Source organism: Cavia porcellus, unplaced genomic scaffold, assembly GCF_034190915.1.
Source record: "Cavia porcellus strain 051 isolate PalLab524CR breed Dunkin Hartley unplaced genomic scaffold, mCavPor4.1 scaffold_1, whole genome shotgun sequence".
In the NCBI taxonomy this organism is placed as follows: Eukaryota; Metazoa; Chordata; class Mammalia; order Rodentia; family Caviidae; genus Cavia; species Cavia porcellus.
The window spans coordinates 14873077-14888200 of record NW_026947484.1 but is presented as its reverse complement, the minus strand read 5'-3'; the positions used below and the strand labels follow the sequence as shown (position 1 = coordinate 14888200).

Genomic DNA, 15124 nt, shown 5'->3' with positions numbered 1-15124 from the left:
GACCTCTGTGGCTACAGATGGGTCAGAGGATGGAGCTGGGAAGGGAAGGGCAGAGTGAAGGGTTAGTCTGTGACGGCAACCTTCTCTACCCCACAGTGGATGGGGGATATTTAGGTCCCACCAGCATCTCCTCTCATTAATGATCTGTGATCCAGCAGGATCGCTGGACCTTACGGGACCTACATCAGGCATCTCGGCTCCAGTCTTACATCCCAGCTCCACTCGGCCTCCAACACATTCACACTCCATCTCACCAGTGGCAGGCTTTGGCACGAGGACCTTCACAGTCCTCCATTCCAACTGGAGCCCGAGTCAGTGCCAACCACACTCACCCTCACAGGCAGCCTGGCAGCCCCAAGCCAGGCACTTGTTCCCACAAGCAGTCCTAAAGTTCGCAGAGTCCCTGACACCCAGGTTCGGGCAGATTCTCAGCCTCTTGGCTGCCTTACCGAGCTCAGGAGAGGTAGGACGGACACGGCGACCTTTGCCCTGTCTGCGGGCCCCTCTGCGGTCCCAGGCCCCCCAGGGCCCATCCTCCTCTAGGCCTCTGCGCTGCCTCTTCTCAGCTTCGGGCCCTGCCCTGTTCTTCTCCAAAGTCTGGGGCACAGCAGCGCCCTCCAGGCCCGGCGTGGCCCAGGGAAGGAAGCGCACGGCCTGCACAGGGGGCTCTCGTTTCCGCCCTAAAGGGCCTTTTGTCCCGGCCTCAGGAGTGTCAGCGGTAGGGGACGGCACCGGGCTCCTGCACTCCTGGATGGCCCTGCCCCGGGTCAGTGGGAACTGGTCCCGCCGCCTAACCTCCTGCTGCGGGCCTTCCCCAGGCTCCGTCCTGCCCACCGGCCCACGGCTCCGGGGCCTCCCAGGCTCGTCCCCGGACCTGCTCGCGATACTTGAGGGGGGTGACTGGGCGGCGACAGGGCTCACAGCCCGCGAGGTCTTGGGGGAGGAGGGTCGGGAGAAGAGCGGGGGCTCGCCGGGCTCTCGTGGGGACGGGGCGCGCTGCAGCGTGGCACGCAACGACTCGTGCGAGCGCACCAGTTCCTCCCGCGACGCGGAGCGGCGGATCCGACCCAGCTCCTGGGCGAAGCGCAGCTCGAGGTCGGAGGCCGGGCTGCGCTGCCGTGTGCGCTCGTCCAACGAGGCCGCCTTTTGCTGGAACAGACGGCGCCGCTCGGCCACGCTGCCCCGCGGGGTCCGCAGCTCTTCCTGCGATGCCCTGGGCGTGCCCCACGCGTCGCCCTCGGACTTGGGCTGCTCCAGCGAGCGGGCCTTACGCAGGGGCACCCAGGGCCGCAGGGGTGCCGGCGGCGAGTCGCTGCGCTCCAGACTGCGCCGCCGCTCCTCGAAGAACTGCAGCTTGTCCAGGATGCGGGAGCCGGCGCGCACCAGCCTCGGGGAGCGGCCCAGTGCGGACTGGCGGCCGGACGCCTCGCTCAGTGGCGTCTGAGGCCGGGACTCTGTGGTGCCCGCCGGCGAGGGCCCCAACGATTTGGACTTTTTCCCTCGCTTCTCTTCCGCGGTGGCGTCCTCCGGCAGCGGTAGCGCGAGCTCCTGGGCGCGCCGGTGGGACGATGCGGGGGCGGCCGGGGACTGAGCGCTGGGTCCGGGAGAAGCCCGCCTACCCACCCGAGGGGACGGTGGGGGGAGCAGCGCGGACTTGGAGGGAGGCGGAAGGGCCGGGCGAGGACGCGGGGCTTCACTGGCTGGCTGAGGTTGAAGGTCAGGCTCCTCCCTGAGCAATCCACTTTGAGGGACGCTGCTGCAGAACCGAGAGGGGTAGAGGATTCAGGGGGCCCCTCTCTTAGACCTTCAATTTGCGAGAGGGATTGAGCAGTGGGGCATGCTGGGCAGGCATGAGGGTGACATGGACCAAACTCTCCCACCCCCCACCCCCTCGAGGAGGGCACAGCCAGAACAGGTACTGGGGAGAGGCCAGCGGCTCATGCACCAGAAGCCCAGGCTAGTGGCTGGGTCCAGATACAGACTCAGCCCCAGGGGCTCTAGCCAGAACCTCGCCCCAGCCCCAGAAGCTGGGAAACAGCAGGGACAGAATCCAGCATCAGCATGAGGGAAAGAAAAGAATGATGCTTAGGAGTCAAGACGATGTGATGAGGGAAGACGGGAGGGCTGAATGGGAAGGGACCCTCTCAGAAATGCAGCCTCCCATCCATTCCTGTCCCCAGCAGGCCCCCACAGCCCTGTGCAACCTCATCTGAGCACATACCCTTCATAGTGGCCCCCCAGACACCAACTGCCCCTTGGCCCAGGGACAAGCAAGCCTTCAGGAAGCAGTACCCTATCCCTGCAATGACCTAGCTCCTATGCAGACCTAAACCCATCCCTGTCGCCCCCTCCCCCCTCCCGCCTCCACCAGAGCTGGTAGAGCACAGCAAGTGGGGAATCAGGGTCCCTGGGAATGGGCAAACCAAGTTCCCACTCCCTCTGCTCAGTCTGTCTGCAGTATGAGCTTTTGTCTTTGTCCTGCCCCTCAAAAAGGTATCTCGAGTCCTTGGAAATTCTGAGCACACATAAGTCCCCTCCAAGGGATATGTTCAGAAATAACTCAGCTCAGAAATAACTACCATGTGGGCCTGAACAGGGGGTGTGGGGGATGAGGAGGAAGAAGGAAGGAGCTGTCAGCCTTGAGTACTCCCTCATCGAATAGAGCTTTGATGCCAGAGAGCTAGGCCTCAGTTTCCCCCATTCCTCAATGGGGGAAAGGCACATCAAACATAAAGATTGGCAAGAAAAGGAATCTAAGAGTTATTATACCCACACATTAGCGGGGAACTTAAAATGTATAAATGGCTCAATGAATACTGTGTGCCAGGCATATACTAAGTGCTTCACATGCACTGAGTCATTTAATCCTCCCAGCATCCCAGCATCCCTTGAGACAGGAGGAGCTGATATCACCCCCATTTCCACAAAAAGCAACCGAGGTTTCAAAGAGGTTAAGTGCCCCCTTTGCAGGCACTTAACTAAGTGCCATAACTAGGAAAAGGGTGGTTGGTGCTAGAATTTAAACCCAGGTAACTTCGGAGCCCTTGTTCCCTTTCAGTTGTCTGGGTTTCAGGGGACACAGAAGGGAGAAGAAACAGCATAGTACCAGGCAGTTGTAGAAGTTCGAGGGGTGCCTGAGTATAAGGACGTTTTATCCTACCAGGGTCAGCTACCTACACTAAAGACCCACCTCTGGCTGAGAGAAGGGAAGAAAGACAATTCTTAGGGCCCCCTAAGGGAGAAAGGCCTCAGCGTCCCCCAGTAAAGAGGCAGAGTTTACCTGGGGGAGGGGTAAGCACAGTCCCAGAGGCATGGCCTCTGTGACCTGGGTGAGGCCTAGGGAGAAACTGGGGACACAGAAGGAGGCCTGTTGCCAGCAGCGCCAAGAGCTGCAGGCCAGACTCTGTACCATAGACATCACTAAGGAAATAGGTTCCTCCTAAGTTGCCATAGCAACACCAGGCTCCAGCTAGGGCCTGGGAAAGAAAAGGAGGGAAGGAGAGGCGAGTCCAGGGCACAGGAAAGCCTGGTAATGCCAATAAAATAAGCCAAGAGAGCTCCCTGGGGGTCCAATGCGACCCAGGCCTCTCCCCTGCCCACCACCAACCACTCCAACAACCCTCAAAATAGCCTCCCCACCATGCCCTTTCTTTCTCCTCTGTGATGGTACCTCCCCCACACCCAAACCCATACCGAAATCAGGACCCCTCTTGGCTCCCCAAATGCCCCCATTACCTCTACTACCAGCCATTCCCTCTTCTGCTCCAGCATTTCCTCCTGTATCTGCCAGCCCCCAAATATCCAAAAATGGCTCCAATGCCTCATTCCAACACCTGCGGTCCTCACCATCCCCTACCAGGAAAACCCTGGACCCCACCCTAGGGTGTTTCCCATAGGATATTTCCCATGGGATCCATGCACCCTGCGGTTGTCCCTGCAGGCCCTCTGCCTCCACCCAACCCCCTCTCCAGTCCCTCCCCCTCCAGCCCAGCACCCCTCAGCCCCCATCCCTCTGCTTCCGCAGGCCTCTGTCCCATCTGCCCCAGCCACCTCTCTTCTCTCCTGGCTGCTCGCTTGCTCCCTGCTCTCTCCTGCTCTCCTGGGAGCTGCTGTGTGGAAAGGCTCTGTTCCTCTCAGCAAAAGGCCCACATAGGAACAGGAATGTGCAGAGAGATGAACAGGCAGCAGCTGCTGAGACAGCAGGCACGGAGGGGGCCCTGTGGGGGGGTTCTGGGGACAACTGGAGCCTGAATGGGTGAGGCAGGAGAGGGCCCCCTGGCAAACTGGAGCTCTTGGAGGAGATGAGGAAAGACAGGGGTCCCCGAGACCGGAGATGGTACAGTGAGCCAGGACAGGTGGGAGCAGGACGTGGGTGGTGACGACACAGGAGGGAGCGGCGTGGGAAGAGTGTAGCCGGGGCCAGGAGTGGAAGCGGTGTGGGGCGGGTGCAAAGTGCACAGAGATGGATGGGTGGGTGATGGGCGGTGACGGATGGGGCAGTGGTGGGCAGTGCAAGACAGCACAATGGGATGGGACAGGGCAGGCCCAGGGGAGGCCGTTACTTACACGTGGATTGAGAGCGCCCGTCCTCTGTACAGACTGAATGCGCTGCCGTACAGGTCACTGGCCACCGAAAGGCTATCCTCTGACCCCCAGCTTGCGCCCACCAGATTAGCTCGAGATGCCCGCACCAGCGGCTCCACCCCCAGGTGCCGTGGCCCGGCCCCGGTTGCCTGTGCTTGCCTTGGGCTGCCTGGGAGACGGCGGGTGCCACTCCCACTGCCCGCTTCCTGCTCCAGGACCGTCTGCCCGCTGCCCCACCAGCTCACTTGCTCCTCCGAAGTGCCTGTCACGGAGGTCGGGGGTGTATCCAGGGAGGTGCCCACCAGCGTGTCAGAGCCCCCTAGAAAAAGGGGCACAGTGAGTGGAGACACCTATCAGGGGAAGCCCCCCTGCCAGCTCCTGGAGCACTCAGAGAGCTCACCTGTGGGGGTGCTGAAGGCTCCATCATCACAAAGCTCCAGGCGCTGGGTCCCCTGCGCATCGCTAATGTCATCCTCAGCGGTCTCGGAGTCTGGAGAAGAAGGGGTCTGTGTGGGCAGGGCCCTCCTCCCTCTGCCTCCACCTCTTCCCTGTTGCCTTCTGCCTCCCTCACAGCAGGTCCATCTTACCACAAGCAGGATTCCAGGACCCCATCTTCTCCCCTCTTTTGCTCCTGACCTTCCCTGGGGACTGCTCATAGAGGTACCCCTCCCCTGCCAACATCTTGGCTCCATCTCTGGACCTCTGGCTACTCGCCCTTGCCTTCGTGGTCCTCAAAACTGCTCTCCTGTTCCCACCCACCTAATGGCTCACCAGCACCTCATCCTCTCTCTCCCTCCTCTCCCTACACTAAAGTCCCTCTGCAGCACTCAAATCAACATGGTCCTAGGCTCTGAAGCTCTGAAGTCCGGTTTTTAGTGCCCCAGGGACGTCACCTTAGTGTCGTACTGTCAGGGTACTTGACCAACTGCAGGGCCAGCCTGTCCTGCACCCCAAACCAGCTGGAATGCATCAGGGTGCAGCTAAGGCGGGGTGAGGAAAGGTTGGGCTGAGCAGGGAAGAAGGGATAGGTGGGGACAAGGGCAGGAGCCAGCTTCCTACCGTAACTTTGCTTTCTGCAGGAGCGGAAAACTTCGCTTCCATAGGAGCAGCAGGAGAGAGACGTGGACAGACAGTTATCAGAGTGTTTGTGGGGTGGGGCATGGAGGGCAGGCAGGACAGAGGGGGCATGAGGGTCCCCAGTGCCCAGAGGTACCCTGTGGGGATGGGTGGTTGTGTACCCAGTGCTGGGAAGCCCACATGCTTGAGCCAGTTCTCCTGACTGTCCCAGAGGTTCTAGTACCCTTAGGACTTACTGATGCTCCCTCTGGCCACACATACATTCCTGCTTGGGCCTTCCTAATATTAGGGGTCAGGCTCACCCTGTGTTAGTGTTTGTTCTGTGTTTTGACCTCTCCTTACAACTGAAGACCCATCTGTCTGCATTTGCTGACAGATGCTTTTCTCAAGAACCCTTTCTTTTATTGCTGAATGGTCCTCAAAAATGCCCAGCGGTCAGATTAGGAACCAAGGTTCCTTGGCATATTTTCACCTTTCTCAGAGTCTACCAGATTCTGTGCCTCAGTTTCCCTGTGGGTGCCATGACAAACAAGAGCCATTTGCTGGTTGTCAGAGCATGATAATGAGCTCTTCTTACTTGGCCCCAAAAATGGAGAACAGGAGCCCAGCCTCCCCTACCCCCACTGTGCAGGGAGCCCCTCCCGCTAAGCCCTCTCTCAGCTGGGGCCCTTTTTGGGTGGGTGTCTAGGTGAGGATGTGTGGGTGGGGGTGGGTTCCACATCTCATGGGCTATCTTCTGGGTCTTGACACCTCACGAAAGGATAGGGACCAGGAGGTAGAGTGGGCATGGGCTACAGCAGCCCACAGTCCACGCACCATGGGTAAGGCGGCCAAAGGCCCGGCGGGAATGGCCGGTTTTCTGAAAGAGAAAAGCCAGAATGAGTTGTTGGGGGGAGGCTTGCTCATGGACCCCTGTAGCGCCCACCCCAACCTGCTGTACCAAACAGAAACTCATGGTGAGGGCGGCGGTGGAGGGTAAGGAGTAGGGAATGGAGGGGCCCAGTAGGCTCTGGGGAGGTGCAAGGAGGAGAGGGCAGCGAGGCTGTGGGTCCCTGCTCAATAGAGGCTCACAGCCTGGGTCTGAACAGTATCCCTAGAGACAGGGCAGAAAAGACAGGATGACTGAGGAAAAGGAGAAGATGGAGGGGGTGCGCTTCAATGACTGGGAGAGGAGGGCAGAGGACACCCTTCCCTGCTGGGGAGAAAGGACAGATACCTGGGACTGGTGTCAGCAGGCGGGGGCGGGTGCTGGGGGGGCCGAAGGTAAGATCCCCTAAATGGCCAGCGCCTCGCGAAGGCAGGCAGGAGGCCCGGGGACGCGGAGGGCAGGGCAGGGCTTGGGGAATTTATTGAGCTCAGCGCGGATCTCTGCGCGTAGCTTTCCGGAGCTCCGGAAGACGGCAGGCTCCGGGTGGGGGGCTGGGGAAAGCGGGCTCGGGGGGTTGGGGTCGCACAGAGGCGCGATTGAGCAAGATGGCAAGGGGGCCCTGCGCACCGACTGCTGCAGCGGGGCCCGCTCCGGGGGTCGCGGGGCTCGGGGACCACTGGGGGGGCACTGCTGCTCTGCGCGGGGAGGGGCCTGCGCGCCCAGGACGCTGCCCCGCGACCCCAACGCGCCCGACCCCCGCCCTCCCCCGGCCTGGGTGGGGCCGGCGCCCCGGCGCCCCCTCCCCCGGCCCCGACGCGATGACCCGCCCTCCCTCCCGGGCGCCCAGCCTTCCCTGCCCCCTCCCGGCGCCACCCGCCCCCGGAGCCCTCACCTGGAAACGCTTCTTCACCCACAGCTTCTTCATGGCGGGGGAGGGGGCCGGGCCGGCGGCCGGGCGAGGAGGGGACGGGCGGGGGCGGGGCGGAGTCGGAGGCGGGGCCGGGGGCGAGCGGGGAGCGGGCGGGAGCCGGCGCGAGTGGCGGGAGCGGCCCGGCCTCGGGAGTCCCGGCACGGGGAAGGCGGCGTCGGCGCCCAGAGCCCGCCCCTCCCCCGCCGGCCCGCATCCCCACCTGGCGCCCCTACCCTTCCCTGCACCTCAGCCTCCCCTGGGGCGGCCCTCACCTGCCTCTCAGCACGCCCAAGGGACAGCTCCCCACGCTGACGTTCCCCACCGCCACCCCGCATCTGCCTCCCGGGCCTTGGGCACATGGGGGAACTGAGGCACAGAAAGGGGTGCAGCGGCATCTAGCTCAGGCCACTCTCATTGGCAACCCAAAGCGGCCGCTTCCCGCAGGGCTGCTCTGGAAGGTCAGCAACATCTCGCTTACTTGGCAAACATGCACACACTCCGCTGTGCCAGAGGGAATCCAGCTCACCGCAAGGCGGAGCACCTAGGTCATCCTCGGGGGGCAGGGTCCTTGGGGCTTGAGGCTTTGCGCTCACATAGACCCAGACTGTCCCCACCACCACCACCACCGGGCTCCTTGAGCAGGCAGAGAAGGCTTTCCTCGATTTACCCTGAGTTTACTGCACTCCTGCCCATACGTGCAAACGCACACTCATAGGCATTTCTAGCAATCACAGAGTCACCCCATATTCTCACAGAGCTGAGCTCACCAAATTTTTTGACTTGTCCCTTTCCCCACCCCTTCCCCATTCAGCAGACCGCAAAGTTCTCCCCCTCTTAGACTCCTGTCCAATTTACCAAGGGCCTGGCGCTTTGCTATTGTTACCTCCTTTACAACCCCACGAGCCGCAGTCTTTAGAAGCATGCCCATCCCTGTTCAGCTCGGCAGTATCTGAGGCTCAGAGCAGTCATTTCCCTTAGCCAGAGTCACACAGCTTCTGAGACTGCATGTCCCTAGACTGGAATTCTCATCCCAGCATGCACAGGTAGTGCCAGTCCTGGTTTCTGAGCTATGACTTCAGTCCTAAGTAATTATTAACATTCACTGCATTCTTGGTTGGTCCTAGACATTGTGCTAAGCATGCTATATGCATAAACTCATTCGATTTTCCCAACAAGGAGGGAGACTGAGGCTCAAAGTCACATGGCTAACAAATTAAGTGAGTCAGGATTCGTGGCTGGTTACTGACCACTGTGTTACAAAGTGTCCCATACTGATTGGCCAGTGTGACCCCTAACTTTATTGCTTTAATTAAAGTCTGAGTACTAAATGCATACAGAGAGTCAGGCATGGAGGCACACACGATTCATTCCAACACACTAGGAGGCTGATGCTGAGGCAGGAGGATTTCATATTTGAGCCTAGTGTTGGAAATTTAGCAATTTAGCAAGATCCTGTCTCAAAATTACCAAAAAGAAGAAGAAGAAGAGGAGGAGGAGGAGGAGAAGGAGGAGGAAGGGGGGAGGAGGAAGAAGAGGAAGAAGAGGAGAAGGAGGAGGAGGGGAAGAGGAGGAGCTGAGGATGTAGCTACTGTGAATGTCCTGGGTTCAGTTGCCAGAACTGTAAAATGAAATAAAATAGAGGGATACATTGATAACTTTTGTTCCACCTGCACAGTGTTTGAGATGATAGGATAAGAATCCTCAAGTGCAGACAGTGACAATAGCACCACCCTCACTTTCAGTTGAGTTTGGGGCCCCTTTATTTTAAAGTCTGAGGTCGTGTCTTGTACATTCTGGGTATGTACAGGTGGTGTTCCCCGGGCCGCCAGTGGCCAGTGTTACACACACAGACACATGCACAGACCAGTGTTGAGAGAGTACATGCGTATGTCCATACTAGTTTCAGCCAGAAGACCCCAGACACCCCCAAATACACCCACTCACAGGCGGGGAGCTGAGTAGGGACAGAGGGTAACTTGAGCCCCTGTTCCCCAAGAGAATCCCAGGGGCTGGCACATTCCATAGCAAAAATAACCAATGGGCAGCAGGCATGAGTGACAGGACAGCTGGGCCGAGGAGGGGCCAGCAATTCTGTACTCCTGCTCTGGGCCTGCATTGCTCATCCCTGAAAGAAGGCCCGGCCTGGGGCACGCTCTCAGGTCGGACCTCTGCAGATGGCTCTTGAAGGCCCCATTTTCCCTCCAAGGCCAGGCAGGTGTGCTCCCCCGGCCCCTTCTCCAGGATTCCCATTCCTGCACCAGCATCTCCCCTTAACCAGAGAAATACCAAGGCCTTGTCCACAGCTGATTTGTCCTGCAGACCTTTTGATGAGCTGCAACCACCCACTATCCTCCGCTTTGCCACCTCTCTTGCCTGCCTGTGCCCTGCTCTGGGTTTCTGACATACTATGTAACATACCCTGTTGCACATCTTCCATGCCCCCACTAGAATGCAATCTCCAGGAGTAACCCCCCTACAAACACACGCATTCATGTATCCCAAGCACTTAGACCAGACCCTGGCACATAGGAGACGTTCAATAAATTCAGAAATGGTGCACAGCCCAGGGGGAGGGGATGAAGAGTGGGTGGTGGTGAATCTTCTGGGATAGCCCTCTTCATCTAGCCTTTCCCTTTCTCTGTCCTGAGCCATATCCTTTCCCAAGAAGCAACTGGAGAAGCAGCCATCTCCATCCCCTCCAGGTCTCCTGGAAGGACCTGATCACCAAACTGTCTCCTGCAGGCGCTTCAGCTGACTCCAGAGTCCACTCTGCTCTTGGTTCCCTCTGGGGCTCTTCCTTTCTCCTATCCTGGTGCCTCCACCTTTCCTGGACTGGGTCGTGGCCTGAATGGATAACGACACTCATCATACCCATACTAGTTTTTTTCTGGCTTTTCATCCCAAATATTCCTCAATGCAGAGTCTGGTGTGTTCCCCTGTCTTGCCGCGGCCTCCACTGGCCCTCTCTCTATATATCGATAACCTTTCTCTTCCATGTCTTCAAGAACCCAGGATGGTTCACGGTCTTCTATTGAACTTTGGTCCTTCTGAATAGTCTTTCTAGTTCCTGGCTTCAAAACTCCAACCAACACATATACTCGAGCATCCTCCACTTGCCCCTCCTCTCAGCGGCATCCTCTCCCCCTCTGGTCCCCAACCCCATTCTTTTGGGCAGGGAGGCTCTCTGCTTTCCTGCCAGCACTTACTCTGGTAGCTTGATTTGCATGTGGCTGCTCAGCCTATATGGGTGGGAGCCTGGTGTTTGGAAAGAGAAAAATGATGCCTGTATATGTTGGAGACTGGGCCAGAAGATGGACTGGATTAGTGACCAGAGAAAACTGATCACAGGGCTGGGGATTTAGCTCAGTGGCAAAAGCACCTATCTTACAAGTACGCTATGGTGAGTTCGATCCCCAGTACAAAAAAAAAAAAAAAGAAAACTGATCACAATGACAAATCTTTAACTTAGTTTACCCACCCTCATTTCTATGGACAGGAAAGGTGGGCCCAGGCCTGCAGACACAACCTTTTAGGCCCAGCCTTGCCATCTCACGAGCCATGAGACTTTGGGTGATTTTCCCTTTAAGCCCCAACATTATATGGATAATGGTCACAGTAGTAAACTAGGGTTTAGAACGTTGAATAATTAAAGTAGATAGTATGCCTTATGCATTTAAGGATTTTATAAGTATCCTGCATTTCTGCCATCTTCACCTCCTTTGTTTCCTATTTTTCCTCATCTTTGCACCCCAAAATCCTATCACGATCATGCCAGTTTCCCATTCTGCAAACTCCTCAACCTAGAGCCCCCTTATCTCCTCAGGTCCCCAACCTTCCTAGGCCTGGCCAACACCCTTCTGTCCCATCTTAGGCTTTGGGAATGCCAAGAGCCTTAGCATCACTGTGTCTTGCTGAGCTGAGAGCAATCCCAGCCAGAAACTGCCTTCTTCCATCTGTAGCCGGGCCTGAGTGCCCTAGAATCCTCTTGCTGTTGATTCCAACCCAGAGAGGTTTCCACAAGGAAGCCTGAGCCATGCTGAGGTGTTGTGCAGCTGCCTCAGACCAGGAGCTGTCACTAGAAAGGGACTGATGAGGGATGGGCAGCAAAAGGGAGCAGAAATGACACTCACCCAGTCAGTCTCCCAGCATCAGCAAAGCCAAGCCCCTCCCTCTCCCTCCCCCAGATCACAGGGGAGGGTGTAAGTTAACCACATGGTCATCTGCAGTGGGACAGAATGAAACCTATTCTGACAGCTTCCATCTGCATGAGCTAGAACTGTTGTCAAAAAGAACATGCCGCTGCCCAATCCTTTGCCTACCCTAACACAAATGTCAAATTTCTCAGATCCAGCCCCACACAGCCAAGGCCTTTTCTGTACTCTTAAGTTCCTTTGCTCACCAGTCTGGACACTGTGCCTGTGCTAGGTAAGTCCAGGCAGGCTCAGCTCTGCCCATCATGCTATCCAGATATAAAGCAACAAGGAATCAGTCCTGTGGAGGACTCTCCCCTCTCATCACCTCCTCATCTGGAGGGATCAGGGCAGATTGAGCCAGTCATGTAGCAGCCACTCCCCCAAACACTAGACAGCAACACCCTCACCCTTTTTGAGTAGCAAAAAGACCCCAGAACCCACAGCAAGAGGACAGAGTTCTTAGATCTGAGAGGGTGTGGCCATAAGAAGTTGCATGTCTAACTCCCTCCTGGTCCATAGTGCTCTCACCTGGAAAAGGAAGTGTTTGGAGCTGGCGTTCTCCGTAGATCTGCCCAACATTAAACAAATATTATAACCACCACCCTTACTCTGCCCTCTATCTTATCTTTCCCTTCCCTAATAGCTCTCTCCTTAAACTATTCTTATTAACTTGTGTATCTTACCCTTCAATTTACGCTGTTTTCAGCTCCCTTTGCCCTTGAGAGGAACAGAGCTAAGACCCTAAAGAGGCCCTCTTTCTCTACCTCAGAACTCTACCAGTGCGTGTGCCATCCCTGAGCCCAGGCTAGGGAATCCTGTACCTGGCTGGCTGCTCAACCAATCAAAAGAAGCCAGCTTGGCCCTTTCTGGTCTAGGCCTGGCCACACAGATCACAAGGAACCAGTGGTTGGACACTGGGAGTGGGGCAGGACATTGGGAGGGGGAGATAAGATGCTGAGAGCTCCACCTCCTGCTGGGCTGCCTTTGTGAGCCTTCTTTCTCATCTAGCCGCTGAGTTCCTTCATCCCTGGGCCTCCTTCCTACTCGCCAAGAATTGACCCTTATAGGATACCACCCAGCTGGAATACGATGCCCCTCTTACAAAGACAGTCACACCCCCTAGCTTTCTGCAGCCTACTTTCTCAGAATTCTGTTTTTTGAGGCCCCATCTACCTAAGGCTCTGTGTTTGGCCTAGAGAGGAACCATAAACCTAACTCTGGAGTTTGGGAATAATAAAAGAAGCCCGAAAATTAATCCAAGGAGAATCAGTGCTGGCCTGGCATCCTTCCCCAGCTCCAGCAGGGTAGTGAGCACTGGATTCATGTTCCTGTCCCTCCCCTTAGGGAGGAACTGTATTTCCACCCTGCCCAGAGGATGCCCTCTGAACATCCACTTTGGAACCTCAGTAAACATGGTTCACATGCCCTGTCCTGCACCTGTTTTACCGTCACAGACCTTCCACCGCCCACAAATGGGCGCACACACGTGCATGCTGTGGATTCTCAAGAAGCCACCTCCATTCATGCCCCAGCCCTTGCTCCACCGCCTGATGCCCTGGGCCTTGCTCACATGCATCTGTCTACCTACTGGCCACTTCCACCCCAGCTGATGTTGATGCTACCAGCCCTGCCACAGCAATGGCCTACAAGAAACTCTGACCCATCTGCTCCACAGTGCACCACAGACCAGAGGGAACCAGCCCTCTTTCAGACAGGAGAACACCTTTAAGGAGCTCACAACTGCCAGCTCCCTTATCAGAGATGAAGATTGCCCCCAGGCTACTCTCTAGCCCAGTAGGAGGAGGAATTCCACCACAGTCCCCAAAGAGGCCTGTGTGAAACTCAGGGGCTTGGCTTACCCACCACTGACCCTTGACCTCTGACCTTCCCAAGGGGAGCCTCTCCTTGACACCCTTTTCTGGCAGCTCTCTCTTGATCTGTACTTCTGCTCCCACAGCTGAGAAAGGCCAGGAACTGCTACCTGCTCCACCTGGCCCAGGGGGCCTCCTATAGCCTTGCTCCCCTCAGCCCAGCCAGACGCAGCCCCAGCTCCCCATTACCTCCGACCTCCAGCACCGTGAGAACAGCCTCACAGGAGGCCCGGCCCCGCTCGTTCTGGGCAGTGCAGCTGTACACGCCGGCATCCTGCGCCCCACAGTTCCGCAGCCACAGGCAGCTAGGCTCTGGGGGCGCGGGCAGGAGCTGCCCATCCCGGAACCAGCTGAAGCTGGGCTGGGGCGTCCCGCTCACCACCACCCGCAGCCGCACGTCGCTGCCCGCGCACACCGCCGCGTTCTTCAGGGGCCGCAGGAAGACTGGGGCCCCGGCCGCCAGGACCCCTCCGCCAGCCCCCACCTTGGCCCTCTTCGGGGGCACCCCAGGGCTGGGGGGTGCCCTCGTGCCCGCGTCCTCGCCTCGCGTGCCCCGGGCTTTCTGCATGGCCTCTGCGAGCTGGGCTGGGGGTGGATGCTGGAACTGGGCGGCCACGGGGGCATCGGGGGATGGTGCCCTGGGAGAGGAGTCCTGGGGGCCGGCGGCCTGCCTTCCTGCTGTCCGCCCGCCTTCCTTCGGCCTGTGCTACCCAGAAGGTCACCAGGGCGGCCGGCGGTTGCGCCTCGGGGGCTATTTTTAGGCCCCCCGGCTCGGGTTTCGAGGGAGCTGTAGAGGGAGGGGGCAGCAGAGGAGGGGACTTGGACTCCACTGGCTCCTTCTCTCCCTTCAGGAGCCCCCATCACCAGCCCAGGCTTAAGCGAGTCCCTGGGGATTGGCTCCACGCCCCCTCCTCCATGTCGTGCGTCTGTCCCGGCTGCCACCTGGGGCGGAGTAGAGTTACCCTGTGCTCAATCCCATTCTCCTTCCTGCGACCTCGCAGGCTCCAGCGCCCCAGCCCCACCGGGCTGGTGGAAAGGAAGAATAGTCCGGGCCAGACGCCTGAGAGGTGGAGGGAGAGGCAGGTCTAAGGGCGGTGAGCACCGGACAGGCGGCCCAGTGGCTTCCCCAGCGCCTCCATTTCTGCTGGCAAACAGTAAGACCAGGAGCCTGGTGGTCAGGTGGATTCAGGCTCCCGGCTCCCTGCCGGTCCTGCATTACCGGCTGGGTGACCCCAAACCTCTTCCAACCTCCAACACCTGGTCTGTACAAATGGCTAGTTGGATAGGGTTGAACAGGCCAGAAAAGAGTGGGAAGGATTCTGTGGGCAAAGGGACAGTGTGAGCAAAGGGACATCATGATCAAAGAAAACCATGTGTTCTCAGAGGGTTGGGAGGGCTGAATGGTGGTGGGTGGAGGAAAGGGAACTGGGCCTGCCACAGAAGGCTCCTTGGCCGCTAACATCTCTGTTCTGAAAACTGGAGGCGCAACCACAAGGTTTTAAGCAGAGAAATGACTGACCAGAGCTGTGTTTCAGAAGGACCCCATGGGCACCCAGTATGGAGACTGAACAAGAGATGGGAGGACTGTGGTCCCCAAAGGGTGGAGCCTGCTAGAAATGCA

General features: G+C 58.1%; 1 protein-coding gene across 12 annotated transcripts in view; it reads right to left on the bottom strand.

Annotated features, from left to right (window-relative positions):
- The window catches only part of Speg (striated muscle enriched protein kinase), a 53357-nt gene extending 39135 nt beyond the window's left edge, over positions 1–14222 (bottom strand). For 2 of the 12 annotated variants that reach the window (XM_013146160.3, XM_063245652.1), the window contains exons 1-6: positions 13693–14220; positions 6478–6520; positions 5644–5678; positions 4985–5074; positions 4567–4903; positions 450–1756 (exon numbers count right to left, since the gene is read on the bottom strand). In XM_013146160.3, the coding sequence (XP_013001614.2) occupies positions 450–1756; positions 4567–4903; positions 4985–5074; positions 5644–5678; positions 6478–6520; positions 13693–14071 (2191 nt within the window). In that variant the 5' untranslated portion in view covers positions 14072–14220. Of the gene's footprint in view, positions 1–449; positions 1757–4566; positions 4904–4984; positions 5075–5171; positions 5328–5643; positions 5679–6477; positions 6521–7421; positions 7506–12160; positions 12201–13692 lie in introns of those variants that run through there. The other 10 variants (XM_063245649.1, XM_063245646.1, XM_063245619.1 and 7 more) reach the window with 10 other exon arrangements.
- Positions 14223–15124: the final 902 nt, after the last annotated feature.